Here is a 23,718-nt window from a genome sequence, read left to right as displayed (position 1 = left end):
GACAGAAGTTCATCCTTCAAATCTTGCCTTATTTTCACTTGTTGATGTGGAAACACATCTTATGCCGTGCTTGGGGGCTGGAGACGCAATTACTATGGATATGACCTGTGTCCATCCCATCCCCAGAGACCAGAGAGCACGAGTGCAGCCAGCCGATTGTGGTGGTCACAGCCTGCACCTGGCCATCAAGGGGCCACTGAAGGCACAGGCATGGTCGGCGTGGCGCCATGGGGGAATATGACAAAACCTTTTGGCATCCCATCTCTCCAGGCTCCACCCAAGGCCAAGGGCCCAGTCTTCTCCTGGCTTCATGCCAAGATAAAGGAGCCAGCTGTGGGGTCAGGACCGCACATGATGGGCAGGGGTGGCAGCAAGAGTGGGCCAGGCCTGGTCAGCCACTGCTGTGCCCATTCCTCCTGCAGCGGCACCAGGTTCCGCCCGAGGCCAATGGTTCCCATCTCTTTCTTCTGGCTTCATGCCAGGATGAAGGAGCTAGCCGTGGGGGTGGGGGCAGGGGTGGGGCCAAACATGAGAGATGGGTGGTGGGGTGAGTGTGGCTCAGTGCCTGGCCTGGCCAGCTGCCATGATGAAGGAGGCTGCGGCTGTTTTGGTTGGTGTTGCCACATAATCTGTGACAATCTGATTCTCGCTATTTTTTTTTAATCAATTTCGGTGATTAAAAATAGGTTTGGCTGCTAAACCCAGAGCTGGATACTTCCTGTGATTCAGCAGGGATGATAGGGGGGAAGTATAGAATATGGTATACGGCACAGAACTCAACTGGCTGAGCAGTTTTCTTTAAAAAACAAAACAAGTTCCTAGCCACGCTTTAAAGCACATGTTAAAATCTCAATGCCCAGAGAGGGAGACGTTAATTTTCCAGTGTGTGGGTGAGGAGGGGGCTTCAGTGCCCTCGCCATATTAAGCAAAACCAGAAATGTACAAACTAGGTTTTAAAAATTCTACACAATAAAGCAAAGTAAGAGAAATGATGTGTTCTCTTTGGTTTGCAGAATTTATAAAATTCCATGTGTCTTCGTATAGAATCTGAACACAGAGCTTTTTCTTAAAAAAAAAAAACATACTGAACACGCACACCAGCTTTGATCATCAGCAACAGAAATAGCCCCTTGGCTGTAATCATTTACATTAACTATTTACCCTCACCAAACTGAAACCACCTCGCAGGTCTGAGTCTTGGAAAGAAGACACAGGGGGGTGCAATATGCATAAGGGCATCACACCACAGCGGGGCCAAAGGACTGACCAATCCAAACACACACACCTGGACATTTTCATCAGTCTTTGCAATGAGACCTGCAACTCCAGTCTGAAAACTTCCCTTCTTCAGGAGAACCCTTCCTTGGGGAAAGCCACTGCATTGCCAGTTCAACAGACTGTCTTTTAAAAACAAAGCTATGATGCCAACGCTGCTTCCAGCTTCCTACGTGATCTGCTCCAACAAGTAACAGAACTGAGTGTGCCAAATAGTAAGCAAGGGAGCAATTGGACTGGATCCCTGATTGAATTTTTTCATTGCATCCTAGTGATTGTTCATATGCTGTTGCCAAGATGCAAAATCCTATGTAAATGCTGTTAAAACAAACTACTGTGCTATTTTTTTTAGGATACATAACCCAGACCACTCCCCCCTTAGCAAACTTTCAAGATGCAGGCTTTGTGTTACAACTTTGGGGAAAGAATTATTTCTGGCATCACCTGCACACTTGTGCACCTATTCGATAATGTTAGCCATTTTTAAAAAGTCATTCCCATTCCTGAGAACAAGGGGGAGGGAGGCGGGTGCGAGGGCAGGCCGAGGCAGGCGCCTTTAGCGCATTTCAGCCTCCATAACTTCCCTCTGCTGATTGCTCTCCCTTAAAGGTAAAGGTATCCCCTGTGCAAGCACCGAGTCATGTCTGACCCTTGGGGTGACGCCCTCCAGCGTTTTCTTGGCAGACTCAATAAGGGGTGGTTTGCCAGTGCTTTCCCCAGTCATTACTGTTTATCCCCAGCAAGCTGCGTACTCATTTTACCGACTTCGGAAGGATAGAAGGGCAGCTCCCAGCCTCATGGGCAGAGCTTCAGACTGCATGTCTGCTGCCTTACCACTCTGTGCCACAAGAGGCTCCTTAGTTAGCGCTAAATAGGTTGGTGAATCCACCTTCTGCGATTTCCCAACTTGGGCTTTAAAATAGAGGATGTAAGTAGCTGGTTACTGCCCAGATGCTGGATGTTGGGAATGTCATATGGAGGGGCTGAAATATAACGACAACATAAAGTAAGCATTTCACTACATTTAACGGGTGCGGAAATGCCCCTTAAATCTCTGTCTAGACAAGCCAGCAATCTAAGAGCCAAACTAGATGTGACAAGAGTAGGCCCTTCCTCCCCTCTGCTTCCTCCATGATCATGCTTGGATTCGGGACTGAAGTCAGAAAGACCAAAATGGGTCCCCCCAAGTGATGAGAGCAGAAGCTTCCCCTGCTTGCTGTTTAACACCACCCACACACCCGCTCTCTCCCAAGCCCTGAAGGCAGGAAAGAGAAATCACCAGGAAGATGAGCAGCATCCTGCAGGGAACTTCACAAACTGCAGGGCTGCCAGCCCCATGTGGGTGTTCTGTTGGCCTGGAAGATACTGCCCTCTGATGGTATCCAGGACCAATCTATGGCATTCTTGCTTTTCAAGCCAGGGGCCCAACCCAGGTCAACTACATTTTAAAAACACACACAAAAGTTGGATATTCCTCGTTTGCTTGCAGGACTCAGGCAAGCTGCAGCAAATGAAAAAGAAACAACGCCAGAAGTTGCTCAGAGAGCAATTTCTCAGTGAACAGGCTTCCTCAGGAGGTGGTGAGTTCTCCATCTTTGGAAATTTTTAAACAGGTTAGATAGCCATCTGACAGAGAGGCTGATTCTGTGAAGGCTCAAGGGGGTGGCAGGTTACAGTGGATGAGCAATAGGGTTGTGAGAGTCCTGCATAGTGCAGGGGGTTGGACTAGATGACCCAGGAGGTCCCTTCCAACTCTGTTATTCTATGATTCTAAAGAGGTCAAGGTGGACACAGCACAGAGAGCTAGGAGTCTTCTTCTAATGGGAAGGAACCCCCAGTTATGATTCAAAAATCATCCTCCCAGGTGAACACTGTCTATCAGTTAGGGCGAGGAGGAAGTTCTCCAAACAGTTCAGGAGGGCAATTGTTGACGCAGGCACTTCAGGTTCATAGGATGCAGGATGTAGGAAAGCAAGAAGGAGGACTCCCTGCTTGGAGCTTGCAAGGAAACATCCCCTAAAAGTTTTCATTTGCCTTTGCTATAAACCCCCCAATGACTTTCATTTAGTCTCTGCAGTTCAGCAGCTGCTGCATAGAAAAGAGAAGGGAAGACCTTGATGGCTGGAGGTTCTGGAACCGACTGGACAGGCAGAAGAACTCGCCACAAAGATGGCACAGAACATGGCAAAATCATGGGGGGGGGCATTTTCATTTGTTCATAGGTGTGCATAGCTAGCAGACAAAGCACCCTCTTTTTAGAGAGGAGCACCCTCATGTGGCCAAAACGTATGCCGTCCAAAATTAACATCATGCTTCAGTCTCTGACAGCAGATGCGCACAGGCTACAAATCACAGGTCCATGAGAGGGGAACGTAATACGGATTGTTTATAATGTTTTTAAAAGTGTGCTAAGATTCTGTCCACATTAAGATCCCCAGCCCCCAACCCACTGCCAAATTAAGTCAGGCAAAAATAGCCCTAGCCCCAGCCTGGTGGATCACTCTGCCTACTCAGTTCAGGACCCTGCAGGGCATTAACCAGTTCCCCAGGTCCTGTAAGACAGAGCTGTTCTGTCTGGCCAACTGAAGACTGTGACTTCCTTGATTGAGCCAATCTATCCCATGTTGGGTCCTCCTCTCTTCCTGCTGCCTCCAGCTTCTCTTAGCAGTTTCATAGCCCCTCTCCCCCCAATCCAAGGCTATGGGGAAATCCCACACACTTGTGGCTTGCCTACTTTCAGATTTACATTAGGGGCTAGTGCTGAAAAATGTCCCTCCCTTTGTTCATGCCACTCATTCATTCCTCTTCTACTGGAGGCTCCAGAGTGGCTTGCATTCGTTTGTTTGTTTGTTTTTTTGGGGGGTCCTACCCCCCAGGGAAGCTTACCAGGCTAGAGCAGTCTGTGCTACTCTTAGATATCTGAATTTAATCACTTCCTATAAAATGAGCAATTAATTCTTTTTTTCAGTTTCCTAGGAAGGAAAGCAGGTGAACAAGACCTGACGCAATCAAAAAAGCAATGTTCTTGGGCATCTTTCATATGGACTCAGACAACTAGGCATTCCTTCTCTTCCTCTTCTGAGATACTAACTTTTCTTGTTTGAAAGGGCAGATGGGCCTGTCAAATGGCTCCATTTTAGCCGGAAAAAATTCAAGGGGTTTGCATGCACAGAAGCTTGGCAACACATCATCTGACTTGAGAATACCAAGGGTTGCTGAGCCAGCTGCCAAGAACTGCCTCTTGCAACATGAGGAGCATAATGCTCCCCGATGTGCTGGGAAATCAAAGGGGAGATCCCCAGTGTCCCCCATGTCTCTCAGAATCAAAACAACAATCACACTCAAGCTCTGGCATTCACAGACTGCTTTTTTCTTAGCCATGACATTTCGTAATGCTACTTCCACTGAAACATACATTTAAACTTTGCTTCAGTGGTTCTAAACCTTGAAGGGCAGATCTGGCTGAAGCCTAATGCTATTTTTAATTGCTTAAAAGGATGCCGAAGCTATTTTTACACTGCACCACAGGGGGGGAAAAAACATATACCGAAAAATGTCCAAGTCAGTTACTCAACGAATGACTGCTATTATTAGGAAGGGCACCGGAAAGCTACCAAGAAAGTAACTAAAACCAATCAAATATCAACCCACATCAACTTGGCTTCCTAAACCCTCCAATTCCTGAATTTTAATCAGGAAAGAAACCAGGAAGGAAGCACCTTCATTGGCCAACACCTGTAAGCCTCCGGTATATTTCCCTTTCCCCTGTCCTGCGCTTGGCCAGAAAGTATCAAACAGCTGTTATCAGCCATGCCAAATGTCCAGAATTAAAGGCCCAGAGAGACTCTAGAAACCAAGTCCAAATTAATGGTCTGAGAATGATGGGTCCAGAATGATTAAATGTGCCTGCCGTGCAGATTGGCGGCCCCAGACTTCTTGCTGCAAGTTTCCTCCTTAGAGCCGGTCTCCTAATTTGCTGCTTAATTAACTGCAACTAATCCGCTCCATATAAAAGAATCTGGCTTCATGTCTTGCTCTGAGGGTATCTTTTCCTCGAGGTTTTCCATTCCAGCAGAAGTAGTTAATCAACAGTGGCTAAATGGTTATTGTAGGAGTGAACTAAAATGGTGAGGGGTCGCTGTCAGAAGATGCTGTTTAACAAAGTTCTTTTAAAGGAAGAAGAAGAAGAAAGTTGATTCTTATATGCTGCTTTTCTCTACCCAAAGGAGTCTCAAAGTGGCTTACAATTGCCTTCCTTTTCCTCTCCCCACAACACACACCCTGTGAGGGAGGTGAGGCTGAGAGAGCCCTGATATTACTGCTCAGTCAGAACAGTTTTATCAGTGCCGTGGCGAGCCCAAGGTCACCCAGCTGGCTGCATGTGGGGGAGTGCAGAATCAAACCCGGCTACCAGATTAGAAGTCTGCGCTCCCAACCACTACACCAAGCTGGCTTTCCTGATGGTGCTCTATTGCTGCCTACAGAGAGAGAGAGAGAGAGAGATTGATATAACTGGTTAGACTTCATTTGGGAAGGAGTTCCTATAGCACATCACAACTCAGACTCCAGCTATGTTCTAAGAGAATATGGCAGAAACATCCTGAAGGATTTAAAGCAAAAGATACTAGGTCCCACATCTCCTTACTCAATTCCACCCTTTCCAACCACTTGCGCCCCCCCCCCCAGCAGTGACGGTAGAGTCAATGGAATTTTATATGATCAGTGCAGTGCAATGGATAATCGGTGTGATACAGTGAACAGCCCTTTAAATCTGGAAGGTCTGGATTCAAACATTTGCCAGAGGCACAGTATATGCAGGAGCAGTGAAATTTTATAACAACACAGCTTCCCAGAACCCCCATCCTAGTAAAATTCCTTAAACGTAAAAAATACCAATGAAGCCAGTGTACAGGCCAATAGGATAGACTCAAGAAGCACGCTGCCTCAGTAACATGCACGATCAAATGAGAAAGGAAGGCTTAAGGGCCCCCTGAATAGCCCAAAGGGAAAGCAACATGTAAAAGAAAGTCAGTAGACCTTCACCAGGACTTACAAGTAGATGCACAGGGACAGCTATACAATTACTGTTTTTAATGAAGAAGAAGAGTTGGGGTTTTTGTACCTTGCTTTTTACTACCTGAAGGGTGACTTACAATCTCCTTCCTTTCCTCTCCCCATAACAGACACCCTGTGAGGTAGCTGGAGCTGAGAAATCTCTAACAGAACTATTCTGCGAGAACAGCTCTAACAGGACTGTGACTGGCCCAAGTTCACCCACCTGGTGCAAGCGGAGGAGTGGGGAATCAAACCCAGTTCTCTAGATTAGAGGCTGCCACTCATAACTACTACCCCAAGCTGGCTCTCAAGTTTTGCCTGAGTTCTGATGTGAATAGATAGTGCTTTCTGGAGTCAGGTCCTAAACAGAAGCTGCAGGGAATGGCTTTTCAACAACAGCAACAAAAAAACAACGGCAGGGGACTAATTTGATTTGGAATCACAGTGGGACTCCTTCCCTGAGCCATTTTTCTGGATTGAAACAACCCCACGGGGAGGTCCCCCATTTTGATGCTGCCTGTGAGTTTTCTAGTAATCTTACATGCACTGAGCTATGTTGGCCTTTCTTGGCAAAGGAAACCTGGCCCATTTGAAATCAGACTCAGATGTAGCCGTTCAGCCTGCAATTATCTGGAATCTTCCTGTTATCTGATCATTTCCCTTTTCCAGGGCCTGTTGCGGGGGGGGGGGGGATTTATTTTGAAAATGCTTTTACCACCTCTGCAGAGGCTGCGTCAAAGTGAGTCAGCCCCCCCCAATCAAAATAACAATATAAATATATATCATTAATGAAACAAGTGACAAAGGCAAGCTGGGAGATCAATAGAAAACAGTATTCAGCAGATTAGAAAACTTTATGGCCGGGTTTCTTAAGCGTCCCTGCCTATGACTGATGGAATTCCTAAAGGGATTTAGCAAGAGTCTTACTAAATATCCAAATGCACAGAACGGACCCAGAAAGCGATGGCACCGCAGACATAATATCCCAGGCCAAAAGGGTCAGAATGATACCAGAGTTTAATCTGGGTACTTACAATGAAGCCGAGCTTTTTGTAATCCCGGGTGTACATGGATTTGCGTTTCTCAACATTGCCGCTGCTGTTGTTGGGCTCCAATTCGGCATCGAAAGCGATTCTCCGGAGTTCGAAGATGATATCCCTCTGAGCCTGGTGGGATTGTGAACAAAGAGTGTGAGCCATTCTGAATACTGCTGCTGCCACTCTGTGTCCATGTTTGATATTGCCGCTCTGCGGAGTCAACTTGCAGCTGGTTTTAGAGACCTCGCAGGGTTTTCAAGGCCAGAGGAGGTCTTCTATAGCCTGAAAGCCCTACCTACCCTGTGGTCCCCCATCAAGCACCAACCAAGAGTGACCCGATGAGATCGGGCTAGCCTGGGTTGTCCAAGTCAGCCTACATAACATTCCATGCATTCTGCTTTGCGATCCCCAGATTTATTAGAATGTTCTATTTCTGTTTGTCAGTGTCTCCCATTCCCTGTGCCTTGAATATCCCTCCGTTCTTGTCTACCCAGCAAGTCCTTTCTCCTTCTTGATCCCTCCTATGAACCTACCAGGTCCCAGTCCCCCAGTGATCTACTAAAACGGGATAAGCTTGATCTGGAAGCATGGCGTCATGAAAGCCACACTGAGCACCGCAGAGCAAAATATTTAACGGATTTGTGCTTCCTGTTGAACAAGTGAAAAGGAAACCAAGGCAGGCCCACCCCGATGATACCCATGTCCCACGTACATCGGGGCCTTGTATGTCTCACGGCATGGGAAACATCCAGGTTCGCTCTTTGAACTCCAAAGAAAGCAAAGAGGTTGCGGGAATCTCTGTGCTTCCTCTATGACCGCTCCTATGTACTGCGCAAAGCCATCTCTCACACCACCCTCTCTGTAACAAGTGGCAATCGAAGCAGCAGAACACTGATTGCAGGGTGCACTGATGCCAGTCCATGCGAATGGACGATGCCCCAAATCCTTTCTCCGTCCAGTGACGTTTGCACTGAAGGAAGACTGGTTAATTTAAATTTTATAAAGAAAAGAAGCGAATCCTCACATCCAATTAAGAAACTGGCGTGTTTTGAGATATCCCTCCCAGGGCTAGACCCCCTAAATTTCAGCAGAGCTGCATTACGCACCATCACAGTGTGAGCACGAGAAACAAAACAAAGGGCACCCAATTCTGCCCAGATTGCACAGGAAGCATCTAGTCTTCGACTCCTGCAAGGCCTCACACTGTATTAGCTTTCATTAGTTTGTTTATTTAATTTTTATATCACCCTTCCCTACGGCTCATGCATTACAGAACAAACCCCTGGAGAATTACATGGGTTAGCCATGTTGGTCTCCAACAGAACAGCACCTGAGAGACGGTTTTCAGGATATCAGCTGTTGGGAAGTCAACACCCCCTTCATCAGAAGGATCTCCTGTTATTAAAAATACCCCCCTCCCTCAACCGTTCTGATAAAGCGTTGCGCTATGTGACAAAACATTGTTTTCTTACCTGATCTTGAGGGTCCATTTTGGTCATCATCCTGTCTTCCAACAGGTTAAAGGTGAGCACTTGCAGGACGTACAGCTGATGTGCCATTTCGTTATTGATGGCTCTCTGAGCTCGGATGACGTGCTGAAAGAGGATAGTGACAAAATAAATTTGGGGAGCCTTCATCCACGTACACCACACCGTTCATCCACTGAACTCCTCTTTGTTTTCCTACACGTCATGGATTGGGCTTGGGGGAAAGCACAGGAGCACTAGGAATTACTACTTTGGCTTGGGATGCTACCTATTGCCACTTCTTAAGGGTGTCTGGGGAGTAAGTCCCCCTTTACACAGCCAACCTCAGTATCCATGGATATTTGGTGAAGATTGGCCTCCCAGAAAACCCTCTTTTGAAGCGTCCGCACAAAGCGGTCTGTGAACAACAAGCGTTTTAAGGGGGGTAAAGGTATCCCCTGTGCAAGCACCGAGTCATGTCTGACCCTTGGGGTGACGCCCTCCAGCGTTTTCATGGCAGACTCAATACGGGGTGGTTTGCCAGTGCCTTCCCCAGTCATTACCGTTTACCCCCCAGCAAGCTGGGTACTCATTTTACCGACCTCGGAAGGATGGAAGGCTGAGTCAACCTTGAGCCGGCTGCTGGGATTGAACTCCCAGCCTCATGGGCAAAGATTTCAGACGGCTGCCTTACCACTCTGCGCCACAAGAGGCTCAGGGGGGGGACGACTTGCAAATCAACACCAGGGCAGACAAGCATAGCTGCTGATGCTGCTAATGTAATGAACATGCTGAGGCCAGGGGCATCAGATCCGACTTTTCCTGCAGTCCTATCCTTTCCAGATGGTCTCCTTGCTCCAGACATGGAAAACAGTTTAAAAACCGAACTCCCTTAAACACAGCCAAGAAATCACAACAAATGTGCTTTAGAGTTTGATGGGAAAGTTTTAGCACGCTGAAAACATTGCGGCAGCCGGCTTTGCTTGACAGGCCAATCCAAGTTTCCCCCCGTCCAAGTGGGAATTTACAAGGAAAAAGACTATTCTTACACATTCCCTTGTAATGAGGCTGAATTTCATCACCAGCTGGTCAAATAATGATTTAGCCACCTCCCAAAAAACATGAGTTTCCTACTGGTGTCAAGAACTGGTAAAACAGAAGCATGTGGAAATACAGAAGTATGCTTCTAAAGAGGAGGGATAAGGGGAAAATGTCTCCATGGTGATAGATTTTTGACTCAAATTATCAAGTTCACTGTGATATGCAATTTAGAGTACATTAACATCCAAGAGTGTCCCCCTCTCAATGTTTTCCCCAAGTGTACAATGGAGGTTGGGGACATTTTTAAGACGTACTACTGGCATGGGGAAGGCACTAGCAAACCACCCCATATTGAGTCTGCCATGAAAACGCTAGAGGGCGTCACCCCAAGGGTCAGACATGACTCAGTGCTTGCACAGGGGATACCTTTACTTTTTATTGGCATGTACTTTCACAATCCTATAATTTTGGGATCACTGGACAAGTTCTCTTGAGACTTTCCTAAGGTTCTTTAGTGACTGCTGGGTGTGCCCAGCAGGGAAAAATAATTTTAAGATCCGTAGTATGTACATCCACAGTTCCAGGATCTCCAGAAGTGTATTAAGTTCCTTTGCTATGACCTTAGTGGCTATATTAAAAAGATGCGTTATTCTAGAAGCATTGCTGATAAATACATTAATGGTTCCTTCACACTCAGGAATAGGGCATCCGTTCAGCCATGACGCGTAAGACTGGAACTTCCTCTTTCCCCAAATGAATGAGATGAAACTACTCACATGCAAGATGATCGATCGAAGCTGTTTCTGTGCTAAAATATTTGCCATCTCCTATAATGTATATAAAAAGGAATAGTTCAGACTGGGAAAGTATGTAAAAGCCAGTAAAACAAAAGCAATATTTTGCCATGACTCCTTCTTAGAACTATAGTCCACATTTTTCTTCTCTAGAACTTACATCCTAGAGGCTGACTGACGATGTATCCTAAAGGGAAGTGGTTTGTCCTACAATACACTCCTTTGTCATTGTGAATTTCTACTCGATACAGTTCCCGCCCTCCGGCCCTGGACTCTAGCCCCTTTGCTCTCAGATGCCTCAGTGCCTGAAGCCAGCAGCAGGAGGGCTAGCTAACGAGGGCCTCCCGGCCTGCTGACTGTCTGCTGCGGCCCATAGCCACCTTAAGCTGCGTGGCCAGGGGCCAGGGGTGGGGCCCTTTCAGGGCCCGTTCTTAGGAACGGGCTTTGAAGCTAGTCCAAATATAATACTGATTTTGGAGTACAGACTCTTTAGGGAAACCTGAATATTTGGGGTTCCTATATATCTAAATTTGAAAAATTCCAGTTTTATTTGTGTGCGTGTGCACACCTCCAACCACCACTCAATCCAGAGATCATTCTGGAGAAAGTGAGCCACAGAATAGGAAGCTTAAATCGACAGTGCCCATAGGGATATCCTTGCTCGCCAACTGATGTTCAACAGGAGACCCTGGAATAATCACTAATGTTCAGCTTTGTGGACTTCGTATACTATCAGTTTAACACCCCAGGCTGTGATGGGGACAAACAAAACAAGGGTGACATTGTTTACCTTCAGCCCTAGGAATGAATAAATGCTGGATTGTGCTCACCTTCCACAAGTGCCCATAACAGGTGGAATGCTGAGACACCACAATCAAGGGTTCAGCAACACCTACCACCCCAAAAGATCACTCCTAGACTCGATCTGTCTTGTTCCTTTCCTGTCCCTTAATCCCCACCACATCTGTATTGCAGTGTCCCTTGTACTTTTATTAAAGAGACCTGATCCATACTGTAAAAGGCTTTACCTGAGCACCAAGAACTCACCTGCCTCTTGTCATCGGGGGCTTTGAGGAAAAGTGCATTTATTACCGCTGTGGTGTACGTCTGAATTTCTTGATCACTCCTGCATCGGGAGACAGTTTTAAAACGATAAGCCAAAAACATGCAAATCGAGTATCAGGGTTTATTTTTTTAAATGCATGGGATAAAGCAGATCTGTAAGGGCTATGAAAAGAAACAGGAAGACTGACCCACAGGTATGCCCTGGAATAGCAGACATTGGGAAGTGATGGTTCAGCACGACTTTAGAAGAACCCACACTCTAAATTGATACAAAACTTCTTAATATTTATGCTGCCTGATTTACATATTTAGACCATACAGATCTCCTTATTCTTCCCAGAAGTTCCATGAGGTTGTCAGCTTTGTCACCCCAACCACCCTGCAGCGACACCTGGATTTGCTGAAGACGCCCCAGTGAGATCCATAGCTGCTAATGTGTATCTCATCACTCAGTGATTCACCAGTCCAATGATTCCCCACTCAGGGATGAGATACCCATCAGCCCTTCATGCGTCAAGGATCGTGGCTAAATTTCGGTCCTGGCTGACAGTGTCATATATGTTGGGAAGAGAGTTCTCAAAGTTTTTTTCCAGAAGCTAAGGCTTCACGCCAATTTCCCAGCTAGAATGTTTGGCAGCTCATTTTTTTTTACCAGGTGTGGAGCTGACCGAGGTCATGAAAATATAAGGCCTGTGGTTGAGACCTAAAACTGAGTTGAGCTGGCCTCCCTATCAAAGCCCCAACTGTCCATCATCTGGAGCCGGCAAGATTCCTCTGCCCCCTCTTTCCTTCCCTCCCACTTACGCAATTACAGATGGAACAAGTTTTAAATGCTTAGGATTTTTAATTATTTATTGTATATGCATTTATACTATTATTCCGCATGTTTTTTTATTATGTTGTACTCTGCCCTGTGTCCAAAGAGAAAGGGCAGGTAACAAATATAATATATAATAAAATAAAATAAAAACGATGACAGCAAGAACCATTAACCATTAACCATTAAGATGACAGCAAGAACCATTGGAGAATTGTATTCCCCAATTCTCACATTAAACATGATTCAATATGATTCTCAGATGAAAATATGAGGGGCAGGCAATATCACAAGACGCCACTCACCCTTGGAGATGAGGGATTAACTGGCCGATGGTAATTTCTTGGGCCACCTTATGATACAGGTCGTGACTGTTCAGCACCATTGATTCCAAGATGGCCAACGATCGTTGCAAAATTGCAATGTCTGTAGCAAATTTGTTCACATAGCTTGCGATCTATAAATAAATTAGGCACAAGGCTTACGGTTGGATAAGGAGGCAACGTTCCAGCAAAGCAAACAGATCGTGGGAGTAGCAGCAATAATAAAGTCACATCTAGAATGCTCGGCAGGTAGAACACTTTGGTCTTTTGTTGTTAACCATGGTTAACATCAGGACATGTATAACATTGAACTTTAGGAGTAGCTGAGACTATCTCTAGGTTTAGGGTCATTAAGATTTATATGTGGTTAACATATAAGCATTATTGTTTAGATATTTATATCCTGCTTTTCTCTCCCTTGGGAACCCAAAGTTGCTTACAATGTCATTCTCCCCTCCATAATTTTATTCTCACAATAAAGTGAGCTAAACAGAATGAGAGAGCATGTGTGACCGGCCCAAGGTCATTCCGCAGCCTTTCATGGCCGAGCAAGAATTCAGACCTGGGGCTCCTAGTCCCAGCACTGTAACCTCTACACCACAGAGGTTTTCATGTCATGTGGAATCCGTGCTTTGTTTTTACTTCTAGTTGTTTATACACAGCTATAGCTCTACGGCACAAAGGGTTTTTTGCACACAAGCACCCTTGGATTTCCCACAAACCAAAGCAACATTGCAACCACAGTTGACAGGGCTGTTAATGTCAAAGAGCAAAACCATCCTGTAGGAACATCGCATACAGCAGTGATCCCCAACCTTTTTATCACCAGGGACCACTCAACGCTTGACAATTTTACTGAGGCCCGGTGTGGGGGGGAATTTACTCTTCTACTCTCAACCACTGCCCTAACGCTCTCTGATCGCTATGGTAATGTTTAAACATCCCTTCAAAATAAGATACAGACACACCACAACAATGAACATAAGGAACATTTTATTTTCATGGAAATTTTAACTCATGACAATGACAAATCAATGGGAACCCTGAACTTGTTTCTCTGCAACGGGATAGTTCCATCTGGGAATGATGGGAGACAATGACACCCGAAGTGTGTTGTAAAGGGCCGGGGGGGGGGGTGAAGTAAAGGGCCGGGGGGGGGGGGAGAAGAAGGCGTCGGACTGCTGAAAAGGGAGCAGAAGATGGCAACCCAAAAAGTGTGAGAACGCCTGTTCGATGAGGGTAAGCTGAAAAATTAGGGACTTTGGGTTTAGAAAAAAGACAAGGGAAGAGCTGGAGTTTTTGTACCCTGCTTTTTAATACCCAAAGAAGTCTCAAAGTGGTCTACAATCACCTCAACACACCCTGTGAGGTAGGCGGGGCTGAGAGAGCTCTGAGAGGACTGTGGCCTATGGTCCTCCAGCTGGCTGCACTGGAAGGACTGGGGAATCAAACCCGGTTTTCCAGATTAGAGGCCACTGCTCCTAAGATGGAATGACACAAATGGAGGAGGGTGTGTGTGTCAAGAGATTAAGAAATTAAAGATTAAGAAATTAAAAATGATACACCGGGAGAACATTTTCTTCCCAGAATACTAGACCTCCCTAGCGTCCAATGAATTAGATGGGCAGACTAAAGAGAAGCACTTCCCTGGTCAACTTGAACTGCTACAGAGTGCCATGATGGCCACCAGGTTATCTGACTGTAACAGAGGGATTGGCTAAATTCATGGCAGTGAGCTGTGAGCTATGAGGACTAGCTACATACAGAGACAGCAGAGGAAGCTTTGGCTTCCATGCCGTCCTTGCAGGGATTCTGGGGCACCTGGTTAGCCATTGTGGGAAACAAGATAAGGGGCTGGATGAAACCTCTGGCATGTTCCAGCACAGAGTTAGAATGCCCGGCAGGTAGAACATTTTGTGTCCACAGCACAGAGCACAGGATAACATGATGGCCAGCACTGCATCTAACGGTTGCATCAAATTACAAATTGTATTTGCACTCCCAGATCAAAGACAAACTATTGTAACAATAAGGTCAGCATACAAAAGGATAACACCCGTAGTTACGGATAAAGCATTATCAGAATCAAAACAAAATGTATAATATCTATATCAATAATGGCAATAATATCAATAATAACAACAACATTGATCAAGCATGATAATAATAATAATTATGTTATTTTTATATCCCATCCTTCTCGGTTAGCTCAGGACGGTTAACACAAGACAAGATGTACAGAAATAAAACTAAAATCCGTAATTTAGATGACCGCAGATTCCTATGGTTTGATCTCTGGACCCTTACACGCTGCATAGACTGAGGCACAAGACTTTGCATCTTGAAATTGAAGGGATTTCATTGGCCAAAGGTTTTTCAAGACACATTCTATCAGAACGTCCTGACAGTTTGTCGGCAAGTGGTAAAACAGTCCAATGTGGCAGCTGATCATGGATAAGGCAGTAGAAAAAAAACAAGCTCCCCGATGTCGATTTCTCCAAGGGGACATGGGCAAATCCTCTCAGGGAGTGGAATCCTATTACCTTTGCCATCCATGGTGACTGAGATCAAGGCAATCCTCTGTGATGTTGGTCATGAGTGCTTGCAGGAGTAGCCCACCTGTGGTCCTCCAGATATTCATGGACTGCAATTCCCATGAGCCCCTGCCAGCATTTGCTGGCAGGGGCTCATGGGAATTGTAGTCCATGAACATCTGGAGGACCACAGGTGGACTACCCCTGCGCACCGTTCAAGAGCAACTACCTACTCAAACGCCCAAACGTACCTTTTTGATGAAAGCCACAGAGAAGGTGTCCCAGGACACTATTCCATGATCCATCAGCTCGACAAACGCGGTCAGCGTGAAGGACAACATATCCCCAAAGCTGGAAGAGATAGGAAGCGGCACCATTACAAGTAATGGGGTGGGGGAAAGTCGCGGGGAATCTTTCAGGAGGGGAAAGGAAAAGCCGAGCAAAGATGAGCATGAAAAGTCAGAAGCGGAACGCAAGGAAAAGGCCGGGCAGTAGAGAAGCTTCACTGTGAATCCACGCAGGTACCAAAGCCTGATGGAAACATTTAAGGACATGACCATATTTGGTAAGAAGGCAACCTAAGCAATGCCAAAGAAAAATCACCAACCCTGCAGTTCAGACCCACCCGCTGAAAGACAGCTAAGCGGACAGAAGTGAATCAAATGAGGTTACTTCCAAATGCCAGATCGAGATAGTGAAAAAATGTCCTACTTCAGAACAAATGTTTCCCAAAAGGGAGACAAACTATAGAATTATTCATCCCCATCTCCTGCCATTCCCTTCCCCAGAACAAATTTATCTCATTGGATATAATCACAGTTTATGCCAGCTTTAACCATGGTTATTCCTGAGCAGGGTTGGCTGTCAGAAACAAGTTCCTGACAGTTAGAGCAGTTCCTCAGTGGAACAGGCTTCCTCGGGAGGTGGTGGGTTCTCCTTCTTTGAAAGTTCTTAAACAGAGGCTAGAGAGCCATCTGATAGAAATGCTGATTTTGTGAACTTAGGCAGATTGTAAATGAGTGGGCAGAAGGGACTGTCTCTGAGCTTGACTCTTTTGGCCCTTTCTTGTATGCCCAAGGAAATGCCAATTGCCACTTTGGGGTCTGGAGGTGAATTTCCGCCAGGCAAAACTGGCCAGAGATTCTGTTTTGTGTGTGGAGGAGGGTAACATCTGTACATGGAATTGGGGTCACTGTGGGTGGGCAAGTAGTGGTGAATGTCCTACATTCTGCAGGGGGTTGAACTAGATGACCCTGAAGGTCACCTCCAACTCTATTATTCTGATTCTGTCTACAACCCTCCCCCCATCTGTACCCTCCTGCAAATAGCCTAGGTCTACTTTGCTTTGCAAACAAAAAAGACATTACTACCAGAGTTTAAAATGTTCTGGTTAGGAGAAGTAATAGAAGCACTCTACTGTACATTTCATCTGCCTGGATAGTTCTGCTCCATCCAAGCATTTATTGGAGAGCTCCTGGCCTGTCTAATGACCTGGCCTTGATCATTCCATCTACTTTGGTGGAAGAAAGATCAATTAAAGAAAAGAAACAAAATAGAGCCCCAAAGGAATTCCAACCAGAGCCACAGTATTAGCTCTGCCATCACGTCTATGATGTCATCACATTAGCTCCCCGGAGGGCTGGAATTTGCTGGATAAATTCCAGTTTCTCAGCAGCAGGAGCTGTTTAGGAACTGGTTTTATAGCTTCTCATAAATGCCACTGTGCACACTTTAAAGGTTTGCTCTTTGCTATCCTCCCTTGCCGTTTTAAATGCCACCGGGGTTCAAACAGTAGCTCATCTTCCTGCCATAAAGCTCCTCGTGGGCTCATACTCCAGTGCACTGATATTTACAAGGAGAAAGATATTTAAGCAATACTGCTGCATCACGCTTTGTCCCCCCGCCCCCATGCACAGATAATGTAATACGTGTAGCCTGCAGATGCATGCCAGCCAAACAGGACCAGCAGAAATCTCTCTTGCCCTCCAGATTCACAGGCAATACACCATATTTTTGAAGGGGTGCAGTTTTGATTTTGTATGTTGTTGCTCTTTATGAAGAAGAGTTGGTTCTTATATGCCATTTTTCTCTACCCGAAGGAGTCTCAAAGCGGCTTCCAATTGTCTTTCCCTTCCTCGCCCCACAACAGACACCCTGTGAGGGAGGTGAGGCTGAGAGAGCCCTGATATTACTGAAGAAGGAGGATTGGTTCTTATATGCCACTTTTCTCCACCTGAAGGAGTCTCAAAGCGGCTTACATTCACCTTCCCGGTCCTCTCCCCACAACAGACACCCTGTGAGGTGGGTGAGGCTGAGAGATCCCTGATATTACTGCTCAGTCAGAACAGCTTTATCAGTGCTGTGGCAAGCCCAAGATCATGCAGCTGTTTGCATGTTGGGGAATGGGGACTCATACCCGGCTCGCCAGATTAGAAACCGCCGCTCTTAGCCACTGCACCAAGCTGACTCCCGTCACAAGCAATTTGAGGAGCATTTCTGAGATGGCCATCCCAAGCAGTTACACTTTCCTAAACCAACTGACTTCAATCAATGTACAAGAATGTAACTTTTCCCAGGCTTGTGCTGTCACAGTAAAATTCCAAACGGAGTTACACCCTTCAAAGTCCATTGTGGTCAGTGGTTTTTGAAGATATAACTATGTTCATGCTGGTAAAGTTATGTCAGCATTCAAGAATTCCTTCAGAAGTGCCCCTTGGAATACTAAATGCGTGGAATGGAATCTAAAAAGGAGGAACAAAATAAAAGTATATCTTCACACTAAGGGTGTGCATTCAGCTATACCGAGGCTGAAAAAATAGACAAAAAAACACATTTGTGGCATTTTCTGGCTATTCTTTCAGCAAGGTATAGAGCAAGTCTCAGAAAATAGCTCTTGAGGAGGGGGGGGGGATGATCCCTAGTCAGTGGAAGGAAAGTAACTGGAACTTACATGACTGTTCCTGCTTTCAACAACTTTAGTGTCTGTGAGACCCAGAAGCTTATGCTTGTTTATGTAAACAGACACTGCCAAGAAATCTCTCTCCCTGGTTTTAAAGACCTGCCTGACTTACAGAAACACTTACTTGCTGTGAGAATTTATCTGGTGCTTATTCCTACACACCATTCCCTCGCCCGTGTCTCCTTGTTCACCTCCTAAGTCCTAAACGTGATTCCTACCTGACCATTTCCATTCAAAGCAAAATAAAACAGTTGGTTAGTTTCAATTTACCTTCAGCCTCTTGGGTGCCATTATAAAACAAGGGCTAAAGAAGGATTTTGTCTCTCACTCCAGTTGAATATATTTTAGCCAAAATATATTCAAACGACTAGGTGGGACAACCGGCGTAAAAGAAAGAAGAAAGAAAAAGGCAAACCCTGGGTGAAATCCTCATATCCACCCTCCCCAAAGCAACTGATGCACAGTAAAGAGGGAGGGAACTGTGTTGTCTCCATGAAGCCAAATTCTCAACATTGGGAATAATTGGACATATTTCCTCATGTGCTATTGCAAGCTTCCATCCTTCTCCCACTAGATGTCACAACAGCACCACTTCAAGAACGGAAATGTATTCCAGGAAAGTTCTGAAAAAAGATGTGCTGTAAACATGGAGAGACACTGAAGTTCAGGCCCAAGTTAAAACTTCCTGAAGGGACAACAGAGACAAATCAAATCACCTTGGTTCACTGAAGGCATATATTAAAGCCAGTTTTTGGTGTGTTTTCTTGTTTTAGAAAAGAGAGTTTTATTGAACCTGTATTGTGCAAACGACAGTACAGAGGCATTCTAAATGCTCACATCTGTTCCTTGGAATCCCACAGGCAGGGGAAAAAATTCCCAGCATGAAAAGTTACCTGATAGCAGCTCTAGAATACAGAACACACAAGATACATCTCTGGGAGCCCCCAAGAGGCTCCCTGCCAGATAGGGTGAGAGTTTATTAGGGATCCCTCTCCCTTGGTTTGGTCCTATCTGGACTGTGGCTGGAATGCACTTGGCCTCTTCTTTTAGTCCCGCACTGTCTCCAGCCAATGGCATTCCTTTGGGATCTGATTCATACAAACGAGGGCCAAAAGTTAACTCAAGGCAACTGTTCAGGAGGCTCACGGCCAGGGAAGGCCAAGGGGTGAGTGTATGTGCGGGGGGGGGGGGTGAGGGGAGAGGGGGAATGAAGCCAAAGGCAGAAAGCAAACAAGCTACTGGCTAGAAGAAGGCAGCCTCTTAGCTTGGCCCTACTGCTGTCACTGAGCGTGACCCACTGGCTGAAGAGATGCAGCAGCTCCACACACAAAAACCTATCTCTTACTCATCTATCCCTTTTTGCACAGAGAACGCTGTGTACTTCTGCATGAAAAATTCACACCTACCCATCTCATGGAATTGGCACAAGGTCCCCGACACGGAATTGTTACATGCACCCGCCTCTTCCTCCAACAAGTTCGAAACAGATTGCGTTGGATGCTCAGGCAGTCTACAAAACTAGGCAAACGGCAGGGCCAAAGCTGCTTATTTCAACAGCATGACAATGTGGCATGCCTTTCCCCAGATTATTCTCACAGAACGCATGGGCTGCAAACCACACAGGTCTCTGTTTCATCCAGGCTTTCTCAACCAGGGTCTCGTGAAACCCTCAGGTTACTTGATGGCCCTGGAAGGGTTTCCTGAATGGGCAGGAGTTGATTTTTATATGTTTTAAAAAATGTGTTGTACCTTTATCGGGGGATGTGGCAAACAAACCGGTCAGTCCTAGAGGAGATCAGCCCTGATTGCCCCTTAGAAGGCCAGATCCTGAAGCTGAAACTCAAATACTTTGGCCACTTCATGAGAAGGAAGGACTCCCTGGAGAAGAGCCTAATGCTGGGAGCGATCAAGGGCAAAAGAAGAAGGGGACAGAGAATGAGGTGGCTGGATGGAGTCACTGAAGCAGTAGGTGCGAGCTTAAATGGACTCTGGGGAATTGTAGAGGACAGGAATGCCTGGAGGATCATTGTCCATGGGGTCGCGATGGGTCGGACACGACTTCGCAACTAACAACAACAATGACCATATATGGTAATGGTGACCTATTACCCCCCCCCCCGCAATGGCCAATGATGAGCCTGGAGGTGGTGCGAAGGGAAGGGGCCCCTTATAACCATATTTTGTATGATCACGCCACTTCTGGGGGTTCTAGAAGCCTGACGATTGTTCCAGGGGTTACTCAACGGTAAAAAAAAAAGCTGAGAAAGGCTGCTTGTATTATACTGCAATGGCACACCTGTCCTATATTTCTGATATGGAACCACTTTGAACAATACGACTGATACAAGGACAAGGAAGGAAACTACAATCAAAGCACTGAATGCAGCAGCAGAAAGGTAGACAACCCCCCCCCAAAAAAAAACACCCTAGAATGCAAACCAGACAGAAGTTACATGCTAAAACAATTCTGCAGGGCTTGCAAAAGGGAGCTCTTCCGCCAGGCATTTGGTTGACATCAGGCACAACCAACAATATCTGCAGGACCCCTGCAGGACCCCCCCCCCCGAAAACCATCAAGGCATTCTGCGCCTGGACCTGTTTGTATTATTATTGTTTAATGTTGTGATGTTACCCTGTTATTATCAGTTAGTAATATTAATGTTATAGTTATTTATATATATGGTTTTTTGTATAGTTCTCAGTTCTATGTAAACTGCCCTGAGCCTTCGGAAGGGGGGAGGCGGTATATAAATATGAATGAATGAATGAATGAATGTGCAAGAAAGATTCAGCTACTAGCAGGATGCCCATATAAGCACCAAAATCTCAGCAGCCCAAGAGGCTGACTCTAGTTAAACAGTTTCCCCATGATCAACAGCTCATATGTCTGACTGTTTCTGAGTGAGATCATCTCTGGAATTTCCCAAAAATGCCCTCATGTGCCAGTATGAATATTTCAGGATTCCTCTTTAACTGAAGAAACAAACAGATAAGGTGACCCACTGTTGCTAGGAACACGGATGTTCCAGCAGACATTCATGATATGTCAGATTCACTAAGGACGATAAAAAGGAAAGAGCTCTTTGCTTAGCGGATAATTAAATTGTGGACATCACTGACAGTTGATTGTAGCATAGAAGAAGAAGAGTTGGTTCTATGCCGCTTTTCTCTACCCAAAGGTAGTCTCAAAGCGGCTTACAGTCGCCTTCCCTTTCATCTCCCCACAACAGACACCCTGTGAGGTGGGTGAGGCTGAGAGAGCCCTGAGATTACTGAAGAAGAAGAAGAGTTGGTTCTTATATGCCGCTTTTCTCTACTCAAAGGAGGCTCAGAGTGGCTTACAGTCACCTTCCCTTTCCTCTCCCCACAACAGACACCCTGTGAGGTGGGTGAGGCTGAGAGAGCCCTGATATTACTGAAGAAGAAGAGTTGGTTCTTATATTCCGCTTTTCTTTACTCGAAGGAGTCTCAGAGTGGCTTACAGTCACCTTCCCTTTCCTCTCCCCACAACAGACACCCTGTGAGGTGGGTGAGTCTGAGAGAGCCCTGATACCACTGCTCGGTCAGCTTTATCAGTGCTGTGACAAGCCCAAGGTCACCCAAGCTGGCTGCATGTTGGGGAGTGCAGGTTCAAACCTGGCTCGCCAGATTAGAAGTCCACACGCCTAACCACTACATCAAACTGGCTCTCATACATGGCTTTAAAAGGGAATTAGATCGAGAGGTCCACATCATCTCTAAAAACTATGGGGATTAAAAGCAAACTCCATATCCAGCGGCAGCAAAACTCTGAACACCAGAAGGCAACATCAGGGAAGGACTCAGCCTCCGTGTCCCACTTGCTGGCCCTCCAAACCACTGTTTGAAAACTGAATGCTGGATTAAGTAGACCACTGGCCTGACCCACCACGACTCTGGTCAATCTTCTTCCAAACTTCTCTGAAGCAACCTCTCCAAGTAAAAACACCATACACCTATTAAAAACATACTAACACACATTTATTTAGGACACTTTTTAAAGCCCACCTTCTTTTGTCCAGGAAACTTAAGAATTCCTAGGAGATCTCCCACCTGAGCAATGACCAAATCTAGCTTCATCCATGTTTCTGTGTGACTGGAGGACTCACACCAAGTACATGTGGATGAAAAATCTAAAATGGAAACCAAGATTATTGCAGAGAAGACTCTGTGCTCCAGATGCCAGGCAAGATGGTGCAGACAACAGAGTAACTCAATGACACAAAGCAGAACTTGTCAATCAAGAGTCTCTAGTACCCCATCAACGAGGGGAAGTTCAGCACAGAAGATAAGTGTGTCACTTGATAAGTAGGACCTCAGAGCTGTCTGAGAGGAAGGGCTGCTTCATATCCCCTGGCTAGTTTGTCAGATTAGCATCATGTTCACACAATAAAAGGCTTCGTGTTCAGCTCTCCAAAACAAGAGATTTTATTGTAACATGTCGAGAGAGAGAGAGAGAGAACTCTTTCAACTGCACTGGCTCCCAGATTGGAGGCCAAATCAAATTCAAGGTTTTGACTCTTATGCTCAAGGCCCAGAACAATCTGGGACCCCTGTATCTTTGGGACCACCTCTTTTCCTATGTCCCCCAAAGAACAGTCTAAACCTGCTTAAGGTCCCTGGACCCAGAGAGAGAAAACTGGCCTCAACCGGGGTTAGAGCTTTTTCAGCCCTGACCCCGGCCTGGTGGAATGCTCTGCCCTCTGGGATCTCACACAATCCCGCAGGGCCTGCAAATCCGAGCCGTTCCACCAGGCCTGCGGTCGAGGCCATGAGATGCTGGTCTCCCCACTTGAGACATCCATTGATGTCCATTGATCCACAGGGAGACAAATAATAGGAGGTGGTTTTATGAAGGATCTGCTGTTTTAACGTTATTACGTATCATTTTAAATTGTTGTTAACCAGCCCGAGCTAACAGAGATGGGGCGGTATAAAAATAAAAGCTGGGGCATTGGGCTCGGCCAATTCAAGCATGCTGGTGATCCCTGGCCTTGGAGAGATACGTTCTCCTCTCTGGTGGAATGAGCTCCCAGAAGAGCTGCAAGCCCTTCAAGAGCTGGCTCGGTTTCGAAGGGCCTGCAAGACAGAACTCTTCCGTCCGGCATTTGGTTAGGGCCAATAATGAGTAACATCAGGCAAGTTGACTCCCTTCTTCAATGGCCTAAAGGTCAGGTATCTCCTCTGCAGGCACTGAGTCATGTCTGACCCTTGGGGTGACCCTCTAGCGTTTTCATGGCAGACTCAATACGGGGTGGTTTGCCAGTGCCTTCCCCAGTCATGACCGTTTACCCCCCAGCAGCAAGCTGGGTACTCATTTTACCCACCTTGGAA

At 46.1% G+C, this 23,718-nt stretch overlaps 1 protein-coding gene across 6 annotated transcripts in view; it reads right to left on the bottom strand.

Annotated features, from left to right (window-relative positions):
- Window positions 1-23,718, bottom strand: part of ELMO1 (engulfment and cell motility 1) — a 319,611-nt gene that overhangs the window by 166,033 nt on the left and 129,860 nt on the right. For all 6 annotated transcript variants that reach the window (XM_077302738.1, XM_077302743.1, XM_077302739.1 and 3 more), the window contains 6 exons: window positions 15,659-15,758; window positions 12,856-13,007; window positions 11,716-11,794; window positions 10,651-10,701; window positions 8,840-8,962; window positions 7,365-7,496 (listed from right to left, as the gene is read on the bottom strand). In XM_077302738.1, the coding sequence (XP_077158853.1) occupies window positions 7,365-7,496; window positions 8,840-8,962; window positions 10,651-10,701; window positions 11,716-11,794; window positions 12,856-13,007; window positions 15,659-15,758 (637 nt within the window). The remainder of the gene's footprint in view (window positions 1-7,364; window positions 7,497-8,839; window positions 8,963-10,650; window positions 10,702-11,715; window positions 11,795-12,855; window positions 13,008-15,658; window positions 15,759-23,718) is intronic.

This window comes from Paroedura picta, chromosome 11 (assembly GCF_049243985.1).
Source record: "Paroedura picta isolate Pp20150507F chromosome 11, Ppicta_v3.0, whole genome shotgun sequence".
Classification (NCBI taxonomy): Eukaryota; Metazoa; Chordata; class Lepidosauria; order Squamata; family Gekkonidae; genus Paroedura; species Paroedura picta.
The sequence above is the reverse complement of the archived record's forward strand: the minus strand, read 5'-3'. Positions and strand labels throughout refer to the sequence as shown.